The sequence below is a fragment of the Saccopteryx bilineata genome, chromosome 10, assembly GCF_036850765.1.
Source record: "Saccopteryx bilineata isolate mSacBil1 chromosome 10, mSacBil1_pri_phased_curated, whole genome shotgun sequence".
Lineage (NCBI taxonomy): Eukaryota > Metazoa > Chordata > Mammalia > Chiroptera > Emballonuridae > Saccopteryx > Saccopteryx bilineata.
In genome coordinates, this window is record NC_089499.1 from 59,414,248 (window position 1) to 59,437,630 (window position 23,383).

The 23,383-nt window shown below is 41.2% G+C and overlaps 1 protein-coding gene across 1 annotated transcript in view; it reads left to right on the forward strand.

Moving 5' to 3' along the window:
* Window positions 1–23,383, forward strand: part of CACNA2D3 (calcium voltage-gated channel auxiliary subunit alpha2delta 3) — a 1,003,844-nt gene that overhangs the window by 726,654 nt on the left and 253,807 nt on the right. Inside the window, exon 14 of the mRNA XM_066244394.1 lies at window positions 16,346–16,363. Coding sequence (XP_066100491.1) covers window positions 16,346–16,363 — 18 coding nt within the window. The remainder of the gene's footprint in view (window positions 1–16,345; window positions 16,364–23,383) is intronic.

The following is a 23,383-nucleotide window of genomic DNA, read 5'->3' on the forward strand; positions in this document are numbered from 1 at the left end:
TTCTATCTGGATGATCTCTCCATGAATGTATGTGAGGTGCTAAAGTGCCTACTATTATTATGTGTACTATAAATCTCTCCCTTTATGTCTGTTAATATTTGCTCTATATATTTAGGTGCTCCTATGTTGGATGTGTGGATGTTTACAAGTGTGATATCCTTTTGTTAAATGTATCTTTTTTAAAATTAATTTTAATGGGGTGACATTGATAAATCAGGGTACATATGTTCAGAGAAAAATTCTCTAGGTTATTTTGACATTTGACTATGCTGCATTCCTATCATCCAAAGTCCAATTGTCTTCCATCACCTTCTAACTGGGTTTTTTTGTGCCCCTCCCCAACCCCCTCCCTCTCCTCCCCCCCTCCCCATAACCCCCACACTCTTGTCCATGTCTCTGAGTCTCATTTTTATGTCCCACCTATATATGGAATCATATAGTTCCTAGTTTTTTCTGATTTACTTATTTCACTCAGTATAATGTTTTCAAGGTCCATCCATGTTGTTATAAAGGATCCGATGTCATCATTTCTTATGGCTGAGTAGTATTCCATAGTATATATGTACCAAAGCTTTTTAATCCATTCATCCACTGACGGACACTTGGGCTGTTTCCAGATCTTCACTATTGTGAACGATGCTGCCATAAACATGGGAGTGCATTTCTTCTTTTGAAACAGTGCTATGGTGTTCTTGGGGTATATTCCTAAAAGTGGGATAGCTGGGTCAAAAGGCAGTCTGATTTTTAATTTCTTGAGGAATCTCCATACTGTTTTCCACAGTGGCTGCACCAGTCTGCATTCCCACCAGCAGTGCAGGAGGGTTCCCTTTTCTCCACATCCTCGCCAGCACATATTCTGTGTGTTTTGTTGATGAGCACCATTCTGACTGGTGTGAGGTGATATCTCATTGTGGTTTTAATTTGCATTTCTCTAATGATTAGTGATGTTGAGCATTTTTTCATCTGCCTATTGGCCGTCTGTATGTCCTCTTTGGAGAAGTGTCTATTCATTTCTTTCACCCATTTTTTGATTGGATTGTTTGTCCTGGTATTGAGTTTTACAAGTTCTTTATAAATTTTGGTTATTAACCCCTTATCAGACATATTGTCAAATATATTCTCTCATCGTGTAGTTTGTCTTTTTATTCTGTTCTTGTTGTCTTTAGCTGTGCAGAAGCTTTTTAGTTTGATGTAGTCCCATTTGTTTATCCTGTCTTTTATTTCACTTGCCCGTGGAGATAAATCGGCAAATATATTACTGCGAGAGATGTCAGAGAGCTTACTGCCTATGTTTTCTTCTAAGATGCTTATGATTTTATGGCTTACATTAAAGTCTTTTATCCATTTTGAGTTTATTTTTGTGAATGGTGTATGTTGGTGGTCTAGTTTCATTTTTTTGCAGGTAGCTGTCCAATAGATGTATCTTTTTATCATTATGTAATGCCCTACTTTGTCTCTTATCATAGTCTTTGTTTGAGTCTATTTTGCTGATTTAAATATTTCTGCACCAGTTTTCTTTTTGTTTCCATTTACATGAAGTATCTTTTTCTATTCCTTCCCTTTCAGTCTGTGTGTCTTTCAACTCAAAGGAGTTTCTTTTAGAGAGCATATGCATAAGTCCTATGTTTTTATGCATTAGTCTACCCTATGTCTTTTGTTTGGAATATTTAGTCAATTTACATTTAAAGTAGTTATTGATGGATATATACTTTTGCCATTTTTTTCACTGTTTACTGGTGGTGGTTGTAGGTATTCTCTGGTCTTTTTTTCTTTTGGTCTTCTCTGTTCCTTTCTTTTTTCTCTTGTTCTGTTTTCTTGTACATTGATGATTCTTTAGTAATATCCCTGGGTTTCTTTCTCTTTATTTTATTTTTTTGTATATCTATTATAAGTTTTTGGTTTGTAGTTACCATGAGAATCATATATATTACAACCTATGTTATAGCAGTCTATTTTCAAGTTGATGGTTTCTTACTTTTGAATGCATTCCAAAAACACTACATTCTTTTATCCAATCTAACCTGTGTTAATGTTTTTAACATTATATTTTATATCCTGTGTATGCATAGTCTTTAACTTCTTATTGTGGTTATACATGATACTACTATTTTTCTCTTTTAGCTTTCATACTAGGTTTTTAATTGATTGAGCCACTATTTTTTTAATTAATTATTTTTATTTATTTTATTTTTATTATTTATTTTTTTACAGAGACAGAGAGAGAGTCAGAGTGAGGGATAGACAGGGACAGACAGACAGGAACGGAGAAATGAGAAGCATGAATCATTAGTTTTTTCGTTGCACATTGTGACACCTTAGTTGTTCATTGATTGCTTTCTCATATGTGCCTTGACTGCGGGCCTTCAGCAGACCGAGTAACCCCTTGCTGGAGCCAGCGACCTTGGGTCCAAGCTGGTGTATTTTTGCTCAAACCAGATGAGCCCACGCTCAAGCTGGCGACTTCGGGGTCTTGATCCTGGGTCTTCCGCATCCCAGTCTGACGCTCTATCCACTGCACCACCGCCTGGTCAGGCTGAGCCACTATTTTTAATAAAAGTTTGTCTTTACTAATGGGATTGTTTATTCCCCCTGTATTTTATTATTTTTAGTTTTGGCCTTTACTTTTCTGCTTAAAGCTGTTCTTTAAAATTTTTTGTAACACTGGTTTAGTGATGATGAATTCTTTTTAGCTTTTGCTTCTCTGAAAAAATTCTTTATCTTTCCTCAGTACTGAATGATAGCCCTGCTGGTTAAAGTATTCTTGGTGATAGGCTTTATCCTTTCATCCCTTTGGATATGTTGTGTGATTCTCTTCTGGCCTGCAAAGTTTCTGCTGAAAAACTACCTTATGGTCTTAATGGGAGTTTCCTTGTTTTAAACTAGCTGTTTTTTTTTTCTTGCTGCTTTTATAATTCTCTCTTTGTCTTTAATTTTTGATATTTTAATTATGATGTGTACTGGTGTGGGCCTCTTTGGATTTTTCTTCATTTATCTCTCTGTGCTTCCCAGATTTGGATGGGTGTTTTCTTCACCAGGTTAGGGAATGTTTCAGCCATTCTTTTTCAAATAAGTCTTCTGTCCCTTTCTCTCTCTCTTCTTCATCTGTTAATTTTGGTACACTTGATGTTATTGCAGAAGTCTCTTAGACTACTCTCATTTGTTCTCACTCTTTTTCTTTCTGCTGCTCTGATTGGGTGATTTCTACTACATTGTCTTCCAGATTGTTGAACTATTCTTCTGCATCATCTCATCTGCTAGTGACTTCCTATAATACATTTTCTTTTATTTCAGTTATCATATTCTTCAGTTCTGATTGGTTCTTTTATAGTTTCTGTCTCATTGTTGAATTGTTCACTGAATTCATCTTTTTTTTTCTGAATTCATTGGGTATTTCTATAACCATTGCCTTGAACACTTTATCTGGTAGATTACTTATCTCCATTTTGTTTAGTTCTTTCTCTGGGATTTTTCCTGAATTTTTGTTGGGAACATATTTTTGTTCCCTTATTTTGGCAGTCTCTCTGTTTGTTTCTCTGTATTGGGTAGAACTATTGTGTTTCCCAGTCCTGAAAACATGGCCTTTGGTAGGAGGCTTTGTTGGGTTCCAGTGGCACAATCTGCTCTGCTCACTAGAGCCAGGTGCCCCAAGCATGTCTCCTTAGTGGATTTTTTGTGTCAAACTGTTGTAGGAAAGCTGCAATCAATGTTGGCATTCCATGGGTGGGGTTGGTCCATCGGTTGACTGGTTGTGTGGACAGGGCATACTACTTTAAGTGATCTGGTGTATGGGTGATGGGCTCACAGAGTGGGAGTTGCTTAGAGGAGCTCTGGTGCCATTGAAGTCCGCTGTCAGATGTGTCAATTGTGGAACTTCTTAGGAGGTCTCTGGTACAGATCAAAGCTGGCTTCTAGGTGAATCTGATCTGGAGCCTCTTGGGAGGGGCTCCATTATGGGCCAATGCCTACTGCTAATCGTTCTGGGCTTGAGGTAGCTTTGGAAAGACTACATTCTGGATCCAGGAAGACTGCTCCTTGTACTAGGGTTGGGGCCACATAGTAGGACAGTTTTAGCCAAAGCTGACTGCTGCTTATACTGGGCTTGGGGCTGCTCGGGAAAGGCTGCAGTGTGAGCTGAGACTGTCTGATGCTTGTGCTGAGCTTGGTTCCATTTGAGAAAGCCTGTGATAGGAGCCAAGGCTGGCTGCTATCTATGGTGGGTCTGGAGCCACTTGGAAGAGGCTCTGGCCAGTAAAAGTGGGTTGAGTGTGACAGGATCTCAGAGAAATGGCAAGGCAAGATGAATGGTGTTAGCTAGGTTAATGGAGAGGGACAGATTTGGTGTCTGCTCATGCTGGGCCAGCCAAATAGAAGGAAGAGCAAAACAAAAGAAACAATGATACCTGCCAGTGCTTCTGTCCACAAAGAGTCTCCACTGATCCCTGCTCCTCCTCTGAGGGCTTTTTATGCCTTTTCTGGGGAGGGGAAAAGCCATTCATCTATTTTGGAAGATTTCAAGCTTTTGGCTCACCATCTCCCTGGTAAAGTCTTTCTTGGAGGCCCATTCTACTCATTGCTGATTTCTCGAGTCTCTGACATGCCATCTGTCCTCTCTGCTTTTAGACCTCAGGACCATTGTCTCTCACAGGTGGCTGCAGAACCAGGGTGTGAGAGTGAAAGATGTTATTAGTACCTTCCTCTGTTGCACCCCTGTTGGTACATTTCTTTCTACTTCCCATTCCTCCCCTAACCTTCTCAGTGAAATATGTCCCCAAGTTGGCTCCAAGTTCATCATCTCAGAGGAATTACATGACATGCATAAATTATGAAACATTTTTGCAAATTAAGTTTTAATTAAAACCAGAAATTTAGAGCATCCAACTGGAAGTAGTCACAATGTTGAAAAGTGACACTGGTAGGGTGGGAGTTCAGGAGAAGGTCTGAATGGCTTTGCATCCTGTTCAGCTATTTCCAAAATGAATCCTACAGAAAAGAATTTCCTTCCCTATCAGATTCTCCTTAATCTAAACTGATCCCTGGACTGCCATGTGGACCAATGTAGTTTCCAAGCAGGAAATATAAACACATCATGGTGGTGGTTTTATCTGGACTTTGCCAAATTTTCTGTGATTCTACCAACATGTATTCTCATAGGGAACAAGCAGGACCATGGGCTCCCCCTCATTGCCAGAACTCCAGATAATTTTTCAGCAAGATGACCACCCAAAATAAGACTGGAGAATGACAAATTTAATTGGAAACTTATTTTTCCAATATAATGCACAGTTCAAGCCTGATGAGAAATGACTTTTTATTGTGAGAACTTTCAGAACATTATAGTGAGTACAATGTCTGGGGTTTTCCCCCAGCCGATAGTCCTTAGCTATATGTAATGTGAGAATTGTTCTGGTCTGCCTATTAATATTCCACATTTTCCAGCATCCCCCAAAATGTCTGCCATCAAGTGAATAATTTATGCAGGCTTGCCTTTCATCGAGGCATGGCTCTATTGCTGCAACAAGAACAGCAGATTTTTTCATCTGAAGTTTGAAAAGTCTGTCCTTTCATTATCGATCCACTTATTTTCTACTAAGTAAATGAGGTTGCCAGTCTGCACTGGGCCCGGCAGTAGAGCTAGCCCTCTCTCCATTCAAATTCTCCATTCAGGAATTTTGAATTTGAATATTCTCTGTTTTTAAGTTATTAGGACCATGGAAAAGACTCACCTGTATCATCTATTTTTTTTAATTACTGGAAAAAAGAATTAAGATAATAATAGACAATGTTGACTTAGGAGTGGCGAGATGAATATTAGAAAGAGAATCCTGATCAGAGTGTAAATTAAAACAACCTTTTTAAAATGCATTTGAACTAAATATACAAAGCCCTTTAACTAATGATTCAACTTCTTGAAAAGTTGAGAATATCTATACAACAATTTTACTCTAAGAAGTTCACTCCAAGGATGTCGACACTACAGAGATGTTTACTGCAGTGTCGTTCATATTACTGACAAGGTGAATACGGCTCAGAGAGCTAATAATTAAGTTAATATGTAATTTGTTATATATTTAAATACCTGAGTACCGTGAGGTTATTTAACATGACGTTACTCAAGATCAACAATGGATATTAGCATCTAGGTGCTTTAAATGTCTTCTTTTGCCTGTCTTTTATATCTGATTTTCTACAACAACATGAAGTGCTTGTGAGATATTCTTAAAGTACCACTTTAAAAAGCCTGTGTATTGCAAAGAAGTCTTTCTGTGTGTGTGTGTGTGTGTGTGTGTGTGTATGCTTTTAAACATATTGTTGGAAAAATAAGTTCCATCTATACGCCAAGCTAGATGTTGAGAAAGCATTAATAAATTGTTATGGCAGCAATTTTCAACCTTTTTCATTTCATGGCACCCTTAAACTAGTTATTAAAATTCTGTGGCACACCAAAAAATTTATTACAATTTTTTCTGGTCTGACAAAAGAAATAGGTATAATTTTGATTCCTTCACACAAGAAGGACTATTGTGTTGGCTGTTGTCACTTTTTCTTTGTTACTTTGACAACCTAAGGGAAAAGAAGTCAGTGCCCCTAACTAAATAGTCAGGTACTGCATGTTTTAAAAATTCTTGCAGCATACTGGTTGAAAGTTGCTGGTCTAAACAAGTAAGATAACATTCAAGTTGTTAAAAGCAAGACAATTTGGAATACATAGATCCCATTCTCTTCATGAATATTTTTAATGTGGCTTGAAGGATTTACAGGATATGAAGCAAAACTTTCAATGAGGACTTTTGTGTAAATTTAAAGTGGAAAGTCAATTGTATCTATTTTCTTTTCTTGACCTTGTTTTTGTTTTCCTCTTGCACTTGGCAAGGTTATCTATCTCTGCCACTGGTTCTGTTCCTTCCTCTGTTGTTCAGTACCACATGACCAGGGATTAATGTCAGCCATGAGATTTTGGCAGTGACCTCATTAGGGATTGTAGAGTGAGCAATAGGAAGCCTGCATTTAAGGAGAATGAGAGGGATACAGAGGAAAGAAAGTAGACTGACAGTTATGTAAGGACCAAGGGAGAAGGAGGTTCTAAGGCAGGGGCCTGGAATCTTTCTGGATGAGAGAGCCATGAACGCCACATATTTTAAAATGTAATTTCATGAGAGCCATACAATGACTCATGTACGTTACACATTATCCAATTAAAATCTGGTGTTATCCCGGAGGACAGCTGTGATTGGCTCCAGCCACCTGCAACCATGAACATGAGCAGTAGGAAATGAATGGATTATTAATATATAAGAATGTTTTATATTTTTAACGTTATTATTTTTTTTATTAAAGATTTGCTGCGAGCCAGATGCAGCCATCAAAAGAGCCACATCTGGCTCACGAGCCATAGGTTCCCGACCCCTGTTCTAAGGAAAAGAGAGTGAGAGACATTCTTTGTCTCCTGACTTACCTCCATGCTATCAGAAAAGCCAAAATAGCTTCCAGCCTTTTGAGAAATGATGCCCTGTGTATGAATGTATTTAAGGACATTTCATGTATTGCATTGGAAATCCTTTGAGGAAATAACTCCTGAGTCATTTTGAAGATGAGCAAACAGTATGAAAATATTTTTGATGCCCTGGCCGGTTGGCTCAGTGGTAGAGCGTTGGCCTGGCGGGCAGAAGTCCCGGGTTCGATTCCTGGCCAGGGCACACAGGAGAAGCGCCCATCTGCTTCTCCACCCCTCCCCCTCTCCTTCCTCTCTGTCTCTCTCTTCATCTCCCACAGCGAGGCTCCATTGGAGCAAAGATGGCCCGGGCGCTGGGGATGGCTCCTTGGCCCCAGGTGCTAGAGTGGCTCTGGTCGCAACAGAGCGATGCCCCAGAGGGGCAGAGCATCGCCCCCTGGTGGGCATGCCGGGTGGATCCCGGTCAGGCGCATGTGGAGTCTGTCTGACTGTCTCTCCCCATTTCCAGCTTCAGAAAAAAAAAAAGAAAAAGAAAATATTTTTGATGAATCCCTTGATTTATACAAATAAAATTTAGTTGTGAGCAGCTGTGGCACACACCTAGAGAGTGGTCAGCTGCAAGTACTTGCAGTAACAGTGAGAAAGTCAGTTTACTCAAAATATCCTGTGGCTCATACTAAACTGGAAATGACCAGAAGTTGTCCTATGGATGGACAAGGGGCACAAATGACATCACTGACATTGAAGTCTAGCCATCTCACTGCTTGCCCTTCCTTCCATGGTGTTGGCCCCACTCTTGGGCCCCTTTTGTTGATTTGTCTCCAACAGTGCAGAGTGTAGTTGATAGAGGAAAGGGAAGGGGAAAAAAATGCGGAGAGAGATACAAGTTTTGGCTTCTTCTATAGAAATCTTTAGTGGGTTAGGTTAAGTCACATGTGCCCACTCTGAGCTGGTTGGGAAGAGGGATGAGTTGATTGGCTTAGATCGGGGCACTGTCCACATTATGGGGCTTGTAGCAGAGCCTTACCCAGAGCATGGGGACTACTGTGAAACAAAGGGGTTGGTGATGCGTGCTGAGAGACACATGTCTACTATGAGAGTCACACACTGCCTACTGCAGCTTATTCAGTCCTTGTCACTGATTCATGTAAGCCACTCTGAAGAAGTGGTGGCCCATTGATGGGGGCCATGAAATACATAGTTGGTTGTTAGTATAAACTTTCACACACTGAAAAGGTTACTAGGTCAGGGGATAAAAACAGCAAACATATTTGCCAGTGGCTTTAGTAGATTCTCAATATGTATTTATTTCATTGAATCCTCACGTTAGCCCCATGAAATAGTGTTATTGCTATGATTTTATAGATGAGAAATTCAGAGCTCAGAGATATATTGTTGCCCAAGTCCTCACAGCAAGGAAGTAGTGGGCATAAGATTGAAACCTGGCCTACTGAACTCCAAGGCCTTCCTCCTTTCTTCATTTCTACATTCCTTCTTCCTTTTCTTCTTTCCTTTCTTCCCTTTCCTGTCTTCCTTTCTTTCTACCTCCTTTTGTCTTTTCTTCCTTTTTTCTTTTCTTTTTTTTAGTTTCTTTTTTTCCTTTCTCTCTCACTTCTTCCTTCACTGATCTCCCCTTCCCTTCCCTTCCCTTCCCTTCCCTTCCCTTTCCTTTCCTTCCTTTCCTTTCCTTCCTTTCCTTCCCTTCCTTTCCTTCCCTTCCTTTCCTTCATTTCCTTTCCTTCATTTCCTTTCCTTTCCTTTCCTTTATTTCCTTTCCTTTCCTTTCCTTTATTTCCTTTCCTTTCCTTTCCTTTATTTCCTTTCCTTTCCTTTCCTTCTTTTCCTTTCCTTTTCTTTCTTTTCTTTTCCTTTCTTTCTGTCCTCTTTCCTTTTCTCCACCCCTTCAACAAATATGTGCCAGACACTGGAGGTGGGTTTAACGGCTGGTGCACTAGGAACATGCCCTGGGCCCCGACTTCTGAAAGGCCCCTCAAAACCCTAACTTGACACTTTTCTAATAACACCAAGTTTGGTTTCATATGTGCAATTTTAACATTAATAGTACTTAATATTTTTTATTTATTTAAAAATAGGGTTAACATGTATTATATTTTTTATTTCCCTATCTTTCTCTCTTTTTTAATATTTTCTTCTGGTCCTGGGGCCTCGACCAACCTTAATCCACCTCTTCCAGACACAGTATGTGTTTAGTTCCTGGTGATAAAACAATAAATAAGACAAATATGGCCCCTGGATGGATCTTAAGTTCTTAGGTGGAGAGGTAACAAATAATTAAACAAGAAAATTACAGAATACAATAAATGCTAAGACAGGAGTAAATAAGACGATGTCATAGAATGACAGGGTTGAAATAGAGGGGTCAGAGGAAAGGCCATCAGAGATAAAATCTGACAGATGGAAAGGAATCAGTGAGGTGGGGGTTGGGGGTATTTCAAGGAATTGACATGGTCAGGGGACAGAGCATCAGCCAGTTAGAGAAAACCACACAAAGGCCTTGAGGCAAGTAAGCAAGGCTTGGCCAAGAGGGCTGGCAAAGTACCAGGCTCATACTGTTAGATCATTCTGGATGTAGTAAAGAGAAAGGACATAGTACATAATATTTTTTATTTATTTAAAAATATGGTTAACATTTATTTTTATTTTCCCTGTCTCTTTTCTTTTAAGGGGCCCAACGAAAATGAAAGTGAGGAGACAGATGGGCAGCCACGGTGGCTTTCCTTGGGGTGGCGGGAGTGGACGGATGTGGGACAGACACTACACCACCGAATCTCAGCTCCTTAGGGACCTTTCCCTCCTTGGCGTAGTTTTTGGAGTTGGAGCCAATTAACAGACTTTCTCTGATATATAGAGGAGTAGGGATCTTTATCCACATTGCTTAATGAAGAAGAATGGAAGATTATAAATGCAAACATGCCCAAGAAAAAAACTGAACACAAAGAACCTTTGCAGCAAGCAGGGGTGTATGTATTGCTCATTCATAAGACCTGAGGCAAAGGGCCAGTTTCACAAATGGAATAAACATATGTAGACCAGGCTTTTTTTGTTTTACACAGTTGGCAAGACAATACTTTGTTTCCCATTTGGTCTTTGCATATTTTATAGTGAAATGTGTTGTTTTGATCAATAGATCTTTAATTGGAGTCTCATTTCTGAAAAAGAATTCACTCCACTCTGGAACTCGGGTGAACAAGAGCAACATGTGGCCCCTCCATTGTCCCCGTGGCTCTGTGTAGAACTCTGAGATAGAAACAGAACCCTCCCTTCTCTCAGTAGAGGCACTGTCCTCTTTTGAGACGCCTTTGTTTGGCACCTCCGTGGAGCATGCTCCTCTCTCCTTCTGCTCACCTGCTGCCACTCTCTGCTCCTTTCCTTGCTGCCTCTCACTGCACACGCTGGCCTCCCACTGGGCGGGGCCACACAGTGCAGTCCCCAGATACATAATTTCTTCCTGCACTCGCTCCACTCCCTAGGTGCAGACAGTAGTCACTCTGCCTACTCTACATCTCTGCCTGAAGGTCTTGGAGGCATCCTAAAATTTCCAGTGTTAGACAAAACGGAACTCCCCCCCCCCCCAATGTGCTTCTCCCATAGTTTTTCTCTTCTCAATAAGGGGCTGTTCCAATTTTGTACTTATGCCGTGGACACACCCTGTGCCAGATGCCTCTCCTCCTAGTTAACCATGTCATCTCTGCTTGCAAATGGGTCTAAGGTCAGACCACCTGCCACCTCCACCTCTAGCACCTTGATCCAGTTCTGCACAATTACTCATCTAGATTACATTATAGACTTTTCACTAGTCCCCTTTCTCAAATCGTGTCTTTGCTGCTCTCTGGCTATGAGACCACGTAGTTGTATCATCGGCAAAATGGAAGGAATAATAGAACTTACCTAATGAGCTTTCTGATAACTTAATATAGGTAAAGTACTTAAAATGATGGATAGCATATGATAGGGATTATAACTGCCTGCCATTTCTATTGTTCTCAACATCCTAGTGTGTGGTTGCATCCTCAAGATAACCTCATAGTTCAGAATGACTGCTAAGGCACTAGGCATCATATCTTCATTCCTGGCTGCAGGATGGAGGGAGTCCTCTAAATGCCACTATCTGGAAAAGCCATGCCCACGGATCAATACCGCGTTGTCCACATCGGAATCACTTAGCCACACCAAGCTCTAACAGAGTCATTTAGCTGAGCCTGGCTAAAAATTAGATTTCAGTTACAAAAAATGGGCAGAACGGCAGATATTACAACTGGCAGTAACTAAGCTATGAATGATATGTGCATGGTGTGATGAGGGCATATGATGTGCAAGGTCAGACTAAGCTTCATTGTGACAGTTAACAACCCACCAGAAAAGCGGAGGTGTTTACTAGGCAAGGGCAGAGAGGTTAAGGGAAGGCTCTAGGAGGAGAAAACCAGTGTCAATGTCTGTGATGTCTGTGACGGGAGAGGCCATGGTGAATATTTAGGCCACACTGAGTACCGTATGTCACATGCTGAGAAACATGATAGGCTGGATTCTCTGTCCTCCGCCCAGACTCTCCCATAAAGGCTGGAGTACTCTCTGCACCTTTGTCACCTGGGAGATGGCCAGATGGAATGGCCTGAGAGGTTCCCTGCACCCTGCAGGAGCACAGGTTGGTGCTAGCACCCTTGTTCTACATTAGAAGCAACATCTGGATCCTGATGGTTAAAGCAGAGCTAAGCTGCAGAGATACTTGACTTTGAATCTTAGCTCAAGCATTTCCTGACTGGGTGAACTTGTGCTTAGTTGACCCTTGAACAATTCAGGTCCTGGGTGCCAATACTGCCCACTCTCACACCATCAAAAATCCACATAGAACTTCTGACTCTCCTAGCAGCCTTACTACTCTCCTAGTAATCAACCAGAGCCTTATTGATAACATAAATAATCAAGTAATGCATATTTTATATGTGTATTATATATTGAATTCTTATAACAGAGTAAACTGGAGAAAAGGAAATGTTAAAATAAAAATCATAAGGAAGAAAAGATAACACAGTATTTTTTAAAAACCATCCACAAAATAAGAGGACCTGTGCAGTTCAAACCTATGTTGTTCAAGGGTCAAATGTATTGTCTAGTTCATCATCTATAAACTAATGATTATACTAATATTAAACCCAGAGGTCCATCGTGAGTACCAGCATTGTTCAAGATAGTAACGCGCTAAGACAAGTACCTGGTCCATTGAGAACGTTCACTAATGAGTGGCTGTTTCTATTGTTATTATCACCTTCACTTTCACCTTCACCTTCATCACTTTCCTCTCCTTCATTCTGTCTTGAGTGACATGTTCTCAGTCTTTCCGTGTTCAAATATGAAGTGTCACGTAAATGCACACTGCACCCAGCTTTTCTCTAGGAATGTGCAGGTGCACACCATACCATGACTTTCTGTCTTTCCCCTTCCTTTTACAAAGTGACTAGAGGATGCATGCAGTTGGGCACAGAATCATCCAGTTTGGAGGCATTTGGCATGGAAGGAACCTGAAGTTACTTGTGCAGACCTTTCTGTCACGGGTGAGGACACAGACCCAGAGAGGTGAAACTTGGTGGCTGGTGCCTTGTCTACCAAGGTGGCCTGGAAGAATAAAAGGTCTTTGTGGAAGAGAAGTCTCCTCCGGCAATATGGTGATGGGAAATTCGCAGGCTGGCCTTAACGCACATCCTCGGGTCAATGAGATAACTGTACATGTAGAAAGCTGTGCCAGGCATGTGCAAGTCTGAGAGTTGCCTGACCTCTCAGCAGAGATAATTATTGTTATCCACATGGTGTGTGGGGGTAGCGTGGGATGTGGATTCAAGGCTGTGGCCTCAATTTTCTTCCTCTGGCATTCACCCTAGGAATACCCTAGTAATAAGGTATCTTCTTTAACAAGGTGAGCACCAGTCACAGACGCAGCTGGAGAACTTCATAGATGTTCACTTACAGCAGAGACACCCTCCTCATGCCCTCATGGAGCTTCTGACCTTGTAAGAGAGAGACATTAAACAAATTATGTAAAAATCACAGATGTGCTCAGAACAACAAAGCAAAAGTACAACAAGACCTTTAGAGATCATTGTGTCCAGGAATATATTTTGCTATTCCTTATTTTTTAGCCCACAACAGGCATTGCTAATTGGTTATTGCATTCTTTTTACCAATACTCAGACATAACTTCAGAATCCTTCTCAATATGGCCCCCCAGACAGCCTTTACTAATCAGTCAGACTTGGCTCTCAAGGCAAAACCTACTGGCCATTCAAGACCTGGCCCATTCCCCAGCCCTCTCTCCACCATCCCTTTTTACAGATGAGCACTTCGGCCAGAGGCTGGAAGGCATGTGCCTCAAGGCTCCAGCCAGAGGTGAAGAGAGACCCTGTGTCCCACTGGTCTGGCTCCCAGCTGGGGGCTCTGCGCACAGCGTGTGCATGCTGAGTGAGGGCTGTGTCCCCCAGAGAGCCGACTCCTAAGCAGTAGCATCTGTGGCTGCCAGTGATCCGGTCTAAATTTGTTATGTTCTATTCTGAGGCTCCTTCTCAGAGGTCCAACCTGTTTAGGGCATTGCAGGCTGTCATTTATGTTATTTAAAAGCCCCGATAGGAAAGTTGCTCTTTGTTCTCATGAGTTTTTTCTCGAGGAAAATACATGTTTTGTGGAAAGTTTGAGGGCAGCCTTAAACCGAGGACATCACCACAAAGGCCTCATCTCTCATTTTCCTGCCCAGGGTTTCTTCTCATGTGCTGAAGTGAGTGAGTCAGACAGTGATGTTTTCTGTTCCTCTAAGATAAAACTTCCAGAAAGGGAGCGAGAGAGAAAGGGCATGTCCCCGTTCAGTACAGCCCGTCAAGTCTGGCAGTTTGTACAGGACTTAACGTTGGTATTTATTTTATAGTTCATCAAACATGTGTAATTCTCATGCTACCCCCCTGTGCATTTCATATGACATAAGCTGTGATTCACACAAATGCTTTCATAAGGAAATGTCCATTTATCATTCCTGTAATGTTCATGTCTCCAAGCAAGATTTCTTTGCCATTGTGCAAAAAGATGTTTAATATTTAAGAAACTTTTCTTTACATGATTTCTCTGTAAGGCTCAGTTTCTCACCTCCTGACACTTTTTTCCCCCTGACCTTGAGAAATGTTGGGAGAACACGCGCATTTCCTCCATGGATAGGGGTAGTCAGAGCCAGAAGGAAAGAACTGGACGCATTTCCTCCATGGATGGGGTAGTCAGAGCCAGAAGGAAAGAACTGGAAAAGCATGCTTGTGTTCCTGTCTCTTTTTACTGCAAGACCTTACGGGATAACATTGCTTGAAAAACGGTGTTGGAGAGGTTGAGGTCTGTCCTTCATGGAAATTCTCCAGGCCATTCTGGAGAAGTCTCTGAAATCTAAGGCATCTTGTTGGTGTGGGTTTGCCCTTTCTGCTCTGTGCTGGGCTCCCTGCACAGGGTCAGGGCCTCCCGGTGGGTTCCAGAAAGCCCTGTTTTGGTATGTAGGAAGGAAGAGTGATCTTCCCACAGTAAAAAGAATGAGAAAGGAAGAAGAACCAGATTGGGCTCCTAGAATGTCTGGTTTAGTTGTCTTGCATCTTCTAGTATTTCTGATGTTATACACTTTAGAAACTAGAAGTCTACAGTCACAATTTTCAAGTGTTTGTGGCCTCTATTACTGTATAAGTTAAGTTAAATTTGTATGTTTTAAAGTCAGGCAACTCAACTTTCCAATTGATTATTTGTGGGACATTGTATAATTACTTAACTTCTAATTTTCATTTTATTTTTCATCTGTAAAATGGGGAGAATAAGGGTGCCTAGTATTGGGTGTCTGTGGTTTCATTTGATAATATAAATAATATAAATAAAGGGCTTAACACAGCACCTAATGACAAGTTCAGGCTCAACAAATGTTCTCATCTCTAAGATGAGAAGTATGTCTTGAAAATGAAGTCATTCCTAGATTTGGTATTTATACGTGGATAATATTAATTCCACTCCAGATCAGAAAAATGCTTTTGAAAACACTGCATGCTGTAACGGCCGACACAAATGCTGGGCATTAACCGCAGCCCGATGGTCTCAATGTAGAAAAATAGACAAATATGTCTTGTAAATGTTCATCCTTTTGCACATACCTATGACTTCAGTTCCTTGCCTGTGCCATTGGAAAAGCTATTATGTCTTATTTTATGGATTGACTGACTGCCTTTTTGTTGTTCTTAGAATATCAGCTTTACTTCAAATGCACAAATTCTTGTGCATGCTTCCTTAACCACCAATAAAGGGAACAGTTAATGTGCTACAAAGTAAGAAAAATGGACTCTAAAATCATAACTACTTGTAATGATCTCACCTTTATGTACAGGAGGGTTTCTGAACTTTAGTACAATTGACATATGGGCCGGAAAATTCTAAGCCCTGGTCTCTAACCACTAAAGATCAACAGCTCTTGCTCTGTCCCCTCTCACAACTCCAAATGTCTGTGCACAGCTCTCCTCCAGTGAGAACTGCTGGCATGCGGGAAGAAGGAATTGCACTTGGAAATGTGTGATGTGGGCTGCTGGATGGAGAACCTGAGGCCCAGCTTTGCAGGAGGTTCCACGCTGCCCAGGGACAGTGACTCCCAGAATGCACGCTCACAGATTATCTGTGATGCCACAGATTCAGACAGCAGATGAAATAATCAGCACTGACGCTTTATTTTGGGAAATGACTTGGTTTTAGTTTTATTTTCCTCTTTTTGTGCCAGTTATGGTCTTTCCATTTGCTGATGGCAGCTGAATGACGTTTACAGTTAATCTTAACTTCTTATGTAATGATTGCTTTTTTCTTTTTGTTTTGTTTTCCCTTATTTTTCAGCTCCCTCAGGCACAGAAGGTAAACTCTTTTCCATCACATTCCAGTCATCCCCAGACCCACGAACTGTGCATGCTCCATGGTTGTGTGCACTCAGCACTGTTCATGACCAGTGAAATGGTTGACCTCTTACGACTTCAGAAGTCTGGAGTTGGACAGGAGCAGAAAGACCAACAGAGTCAGCTGTCCACTGTCTTTCTGCCAAGCTAGTCCCACCACAGAACCCTATATCGTGGCCAGTGGTTTGGGGGCAAATCTATGCCCAGCCATTTTGCTAAGAATTCTCAAATATAATAGGTCAAGGGTAAGTTTGGCACAGTTCTTCAAACATAGCCTTCCAGATATTCCCTGGGATCCTTTCCTGGAGAGACAGATCATGTGAATAATTAGTAAGGTCCAGGGACCAAGTTTAGATTCTGGGTTCTGAAGCCAAACCTCTGGACACTCCCCTTGGGTTGTACTGTCTTGTCACCCATCCCACCCAGAGGGCAGGAGGCCAGAGTTCTTGCTATGGCCAGACCCTTTCACTGGTCCTCATTGTCTGTCTGAGATGGTCTGGTTCCACTACCTAGAATGTTCTCTGTGCAAAGGCTTCCGTGTGGTGCAGTGCTGGCTTTGCTGTGTTGTCCCCATGGCATGTCATTGTGTCCAAAAGACAGTTATGGCAGAAAACACATCACGTGTTGCTGGCTACATTGTTCTTATATATTTCACAAACATAAGCAAGACTTTCAGAAAACACAGTGGTTTCTGGGGGCCAGATAAGGGGTGGTCTTGTTTCAGGAGTTGAGGTAGGGCGCTGCTCCGAAACTTCAGCGACGCCTCCCAGATGCTCCAGTCTGGAGCAGAGATAATTTGGTTTCTCCTCATTGAGAGAGATAGCACAACTGCTCTACAAAAGACAGGCTGTTCAGACCATATGGACAACCAGAGGCCTAGAAATCATTACACAATTACTCAAATATATGTGAGATATTTAAACAAGGCGAGACATGCTAGTGTGTGACTTGGCTTATGGTAACGTTTGATTACACTTCAGTGCCATCAAACAAGGACTGAACACTTCATTAAAAGTCCAAGTATTTGAGCAGTGCAGCAGCTTCCAGTGTAAATATATAGTCAGAATTCCAGATTATCTGGAAGGCTCAGCCTCTTTGATAGGTCACGCTTTCTTAATTGCCCACATTCGGAATTTCTTTGTAAAGAGACTTAACAAATTCAGTGCCTAAAAATGGACTGGCTTCAACTTCCTGGCATTTGTTCATAAAATTTCCACTGATCCATATACAAAAAGCATTCAGTTATAGAAGGTTCTTTACTAAAGTGAGGTGCCATTAGCCATGAAATTTTCAAAGAAAGTTCAAAAAACAAACAAACAAACAAACAGAAAAACCCAACAGAGAATATGGTAAGAACAAACGTTGCCGGGACATACGCTTCCTCACTAGCTCCTAACCCACTGAACTCTCTCCTTCTGTCATCATATACTAACTCACATCACATGCCCTGGGAAGTGAAGCATGTTCCTGTGGTTGTAGAAAGCTCAGAATCGAGGAAGAGTCTCCAGTGGCTTTCCCTCTCCCCAAAAGATGTGGGACCACCCCAGAGCCTTGTCCCACAATCCTGTATAAGAAAATGTAACTCTGCCTCCCATTCCTCACTGTGGCTACAAATTGTCCTCTTTTTGTTAAAATAATATTAAAATTATTACGAGCTCTGTATGAAATGGTTTCAGAAGTCTTTGGGGGTAGTTTCTGAGCAGTTCAGCTCTTTCGATGAGTTTAAGTGTAAGCCTGTGGGTATCTGGGCTGGACGGTGAAGGCCGTGGAGGAGAGGCGCCCTGCATGTGGAAGGCATCCTCCTTCGGGGCTGCCAGCCCCAGCTGGGCATGTACGAGCATCCTGCCTCTCCCACCTTCCCTTCCTCTTACCAGTGACACTTGCTGAGTCCTTTACAAGAAGGATGAGGTTCTTACAAGCATCGATTCCCCTCAAATACAGTGTCCTTCACTTGACCAGCAGAGGAATGTGGCGGACTCTGGCCCACCCTCGTCCATTTGTGACTGTGAGCAGATGACTGAACCTCTCCAAGCCTCAGGACTTCTTGTTTAGTGGACTGACTTTCCAGTTTTGTTCTGAGAGTTCTTTCTCTCACTTGTGCCTGACCCAGAGGCTGACATATGCTGGACACTCACAGAATTCAGAGTTCCTATGACCGTCTGCTTGTCCTGGCTAGAGCATGTCAGAACAGCCTTATGGGATGTGCTGGTCTGGGACCTCTGCAGTGTTCTGTGATTCCGACTCAAACCTAGTGAATAATCAGGAGATGAGAAAAGAGGCCAGGAGGAATGTGGCCCTCCTCCTATTTCATTAGAGACTGTATATTACCTGACTGCTCCTTTTAAATGAGTCAGAAAGAAATGCAGATTGGGTTTGACACCCCAACAAAGTAAAGGCTTCGAACGACAGTTGTTTTGAGAGGTTTCTTCCCAAAGTTTTTGACGTACGTATAGATTTCACCCATCCATGGACATGATTCTGACGAGCCCCTTCCAAACCAGGAGTTTGTTGTTCTGGGAGTAACAGGGAGGTCTCTCCAGCTGCTCCGTCCTGGCCTGCTTTTCCCATGAGGTCATGAGTGCATACATTGGACCATATGGTGTCTGCATTTGTACTGTGTCTTTCTATCATCTGCAACTGTTTTCTCTATAAATATTTTAAATAGTTATGTCTCTATAAACGTGCTTATTTTAAACTTTCCGATGATCTACAACTAAAAATGTCCTATTTGGGTGTCTCTCCTTTATGTAGCAGTCGTTAATGATTGTTGTCTATAAGTTATGGTTTTCATGAGTCTAATATTTTGAGGGTCTTACAAAACTTATCTCCTGGACCTTTATGACTGTTTTCGAGAAAAATAGTTTGAAAAAAATTGTTTTGTTTTGTCATCACCTCTAAGATAATTTCTTGACTATATATTTCAACCCTCAATATAACCCCAGTGTTGATATATCTGATCATTATTAAATATTTTCACCAAATACATGAGCAGTGTCCTGAAGTCTTGGTTAAAAACCATGTAGTGCCTGACCAGTAGTGGCACAGTGGCCCGGGACACTGAGGACCCAGGTTTGAAACCTTGATGTTGCCGGCTTGAGCATGGGCTCACCAGTTTGAGCACATGGTTACTGCTTGAATGTGGAATTATAGACATGACCCCAAGGTCACTGGTTTGAGCCCAAAGGTCAGTGGCTTAAAGCCCAAGGTCACTCACTTGAGCCTAGGGTTGCTGGCTTGAGCAAGGGGTCACTGGCTCAGCTGGAGTCCCCTGGTCAAAACACATAGGAGAAGCAATCAATGAACAACTGAAGTGCTTCAACTACAGCTGGCGCTTCTCATCTCTCCCCCTTCCTGTCTGTTTGTCCCTCCCTCTCTCTTTCTCTCTTGCAAACAAAAAAAGAAAAGAAAAAAGAAACATGTAGCAAAACAGACCCAATGCCTTTCAGCCATCACAAATCTATCCTTTTTTGTATAAATTGAACCACTTTCTCCAGTGTATTGATTGTCCTTCAATTCAATAATGAAGAGCTCTCGATATATGAGAAAAATGTGTCGTTTTTCCCTTACATGGTACTTGAACAAAATTATCTGGCAAATCCCATTTTATTATAATAACATAGCAGCATTAACCAAAGACATTGCAAATGTATTTTCAATAATCATGTGGTAAATGAATGAATGAATGAATGTATAAATAAATAAATAAATAAATAAATAAATGAGTCAATTTTCCAAGCTGCCTGTTCACTGGAGTAGGTTCTGTCTGCAGGAACTAAAGGCCAGCAGCTCACTGTTTGATTAACTCCGTCACTGTGGGGTGGGCCCATGAACACTGAAAGGCAAAACTAGTCTCTGGCTATTTATGTCGGTTAACATTTCTACACACTGGTGCCCCTTGCTTCACTCTGCACTGCCTTCACACAATTTTGGAGCTAGTCAAATATAGTTTCTTGGAGGTTTCATAGATGCTTTGGGTCTTGCTGGCACTATGTTCATTAATATCAGCCTGAGAATTCTGAGCAGTCCTAAGCAGTTTTTGTAAAACCGTAAAAAAAAACCCACCTTGAGTCCCATTTGGAACAGCAATTGATGCGTCAGGGCCTTGCAGTGTGGCAGAAGGATCCCGGATGAATAGCCGACCGTGGCTGTTTTGTTTCCTGTTAGGAATAGCTGAACTAGCCTTCTTGCACAAACACAGCAGGGTTCAAGATCTGTTGTGCTAGGCCTGCTGTGATCTTCGGTGCTGCTTAACTTGTATGAGGACTCAAGAGCGCATAAGTTAGCTTCTTAAGTGGAAGGCGATTTTTAGTTTTTCTTTCAGGTTAGAACTGATTTGTTAATTTCCACCCTAAGTGCAGGTGGGATGGGAATCTGAATCCATTTCTTTGTTTTCTGATTTATGTTATATTTAGAGGAATAAATGGAAGGCATTCATTTATCTAAAGTTTTCTTCCCTTTTTACTTTTCTTTCTCATTCCTCTCTTTCTCTCTCTCTCTCTCTCTCTCTCTCTCTCTCTCTCTCTCTCTCCCTCTCCTTCCCTCCTGGCCTTGTTCTTTATGTACAAACATGTATAAGAAAAATTTGGCCTGCTCTTATCTCAGTGTAATCAGATTTCAGCAATTGCCAGGCATTATTTATCATTCCTCGCCTCATTTAACTTCTATACTTTGAAATGTTGAATTAACTGTCATTGAAAATAGAAAATTGAAAGTTTGCAAAGCTGCTGTTTTCATAGAACTGTAGGTCTAGTGGTGTTAGTGTTTCATTATGGTTATATAGCCAGCTAAATCTATGGAAATGATGTGCAAAACTGGGGTGATAACTGTTTACATTTGGTTCTGGTTTATGACACGTTTGTTTGTAACCTGTACTTGTTTTGTGTGTAAACTCTTATATCTTGTTTTGAGAACCCTATTTTCTTCTTTATCATGTACTGTTTTATAGAAACATACATAGGCATGTTTTATATGCATTCCCAAGCTGGCACTGTTAAGCTTGACTATCCTCAGAGTCTGAAAGATGATAGCAGCGCAGCGGGCTACAGCTTCATTGAACAGATCTAGTCTGTGAATAAGGCACGGGAAATAGAAACCAGAGCAAGTCTAATCGCTTCAGCTCTTCCCAGGCTGGTGTGACCGACTCTGGAAATGGGAGCTACAGCAGATTACTTAACCACAATGATGGTCACAGAACCAAAGACTTTGTTCTCAACTGTGTTCTGTGTGAGGCTGTCTGTGACAACCCAGACAAGCTGCTCTGCTGTTAAGCAAGGCGGTGAACTTTGCAAGTTTTATACACATGTGAGTCTTAGTCACATGGCTCTGTCCAATTCTGTGCTCAAGACCATAAATGAATGCAAGACCCTCTGGTTCAAAATGCATGGCTTCCTGCTGCTGGGATGGCCAGCGGGATGGTACACGGGGTCCCCGTGGAGGCCCCATGTGGGTTGATGGGGCCCATGGAGCTGTTTGCATTTCTTATTTAAAATAAATAATTTGTTAATTTTAAACCACCTCATAAAGTGCAGCTACTTGTATAGCTGCACTTTATGTATTCAAGTTTCACCTTATTTTTATATATATATATTTGACCTTTTGTAACATTTATGTGCTATTTTGTAATAAGGAATATAGCAAGGAAATAACAGATTTTCAATTTTATTATGAAAATGTTTTTAGGTTTTCCACTATTAAGAATGAAAATTGGTCAAAAGTCTTCAAGAAAACGTTGCTAGTACATATTAGGAAGCTTCATACTTGCATGCTTTGACCCACTAATCCTCCTTTGGAAAATCTAGCCTAAATTGTTCAGTGACTTGTAACTTCATTTATAAGAAGGAAAAGATGAGCCCAAATAACCAGCAATAGAAAAATGGTTGCAAAAGTTACCAAAGTTCCAAAAGATAGAAAATTAAGAAGCAGTTACACAATTATGGGCCTAAATGATATTTAATAATGTAAGATAAAGTAGTTTTAAAATCTGAATATAACATTTTATGAACTTTATGCTCTGTGTATGTGTGAACGTAGAAACAGATGTATAAGACCATATTAGAAAGAAATGCAGAGATCTGTTGAATAGTAGAGACTCTACTGGTGGAAGCACAGTATTTATTTTGTTTTCTTCTTAATACATTTTTGTACGTTTCATATTCTGTATTATCAGATTTATAATAATAATAATACAAGTTGCTATCAGGCAAATGCTTTAGTGCACAGTCTGGCCCTTTGTGCTGGGCTCATGTGACAGTGGAGCTACTCCACTCTCATGGCCTCATCGAGAGACCTCAATAGTCCGAGGCCAATTCCAGGGTTGGCTGGAGGTGGACAGGAGGCCCAGCCCCACCAGCTTTCCCTGTTAACAGGGGCCCAGAATGCTATCACACTCACCTGAGTTCTCTCATTTTCATAAGGGGGTAAACACACCCCCATACAGGACTCCCCTGAGAAGAACAAGAGCAGTGCTTGGCGACCTGTCCACACTGCACGTTCAGCTCAGAGGCATGCTGGCCACGGCAGGGGCTGCAGTGCGAATGGTCTCATACCTTGTTCAGTAGAGACCAAGTTGATCAAAATGAAGCAGAAACAGTGTAAACACTGATATAATCTGGTATTCTTTTAAAACAATGGGCTTGATATTTGTAAGGACAAAACCCAAGAATTGATTTATAAATCCCTACTATCTCAATGCTTTGTAGTCTCAGGCTTAATCTTTAGTGTTTTAAGAATTCATAGTCTTCTCTCAGGAATCCTCATGTGTTTAAGATATGTGAAGCTTTTTACTATTTATTTAAATCAAGCACAATAAAAACAAATGACTCTCTTGAGGTGTTAACACAAACTCTACTCATTACATTGCTGAAATGAAACTGTCTTTTTTTTTTTTTTTTTTTTTAAAGAAGCTCATGCTTTATTTATTTATTTATTTTTTACAGAGACAAAGAGATAGTCAGAGAGAGGGATAGACAGGGACAGACAGACA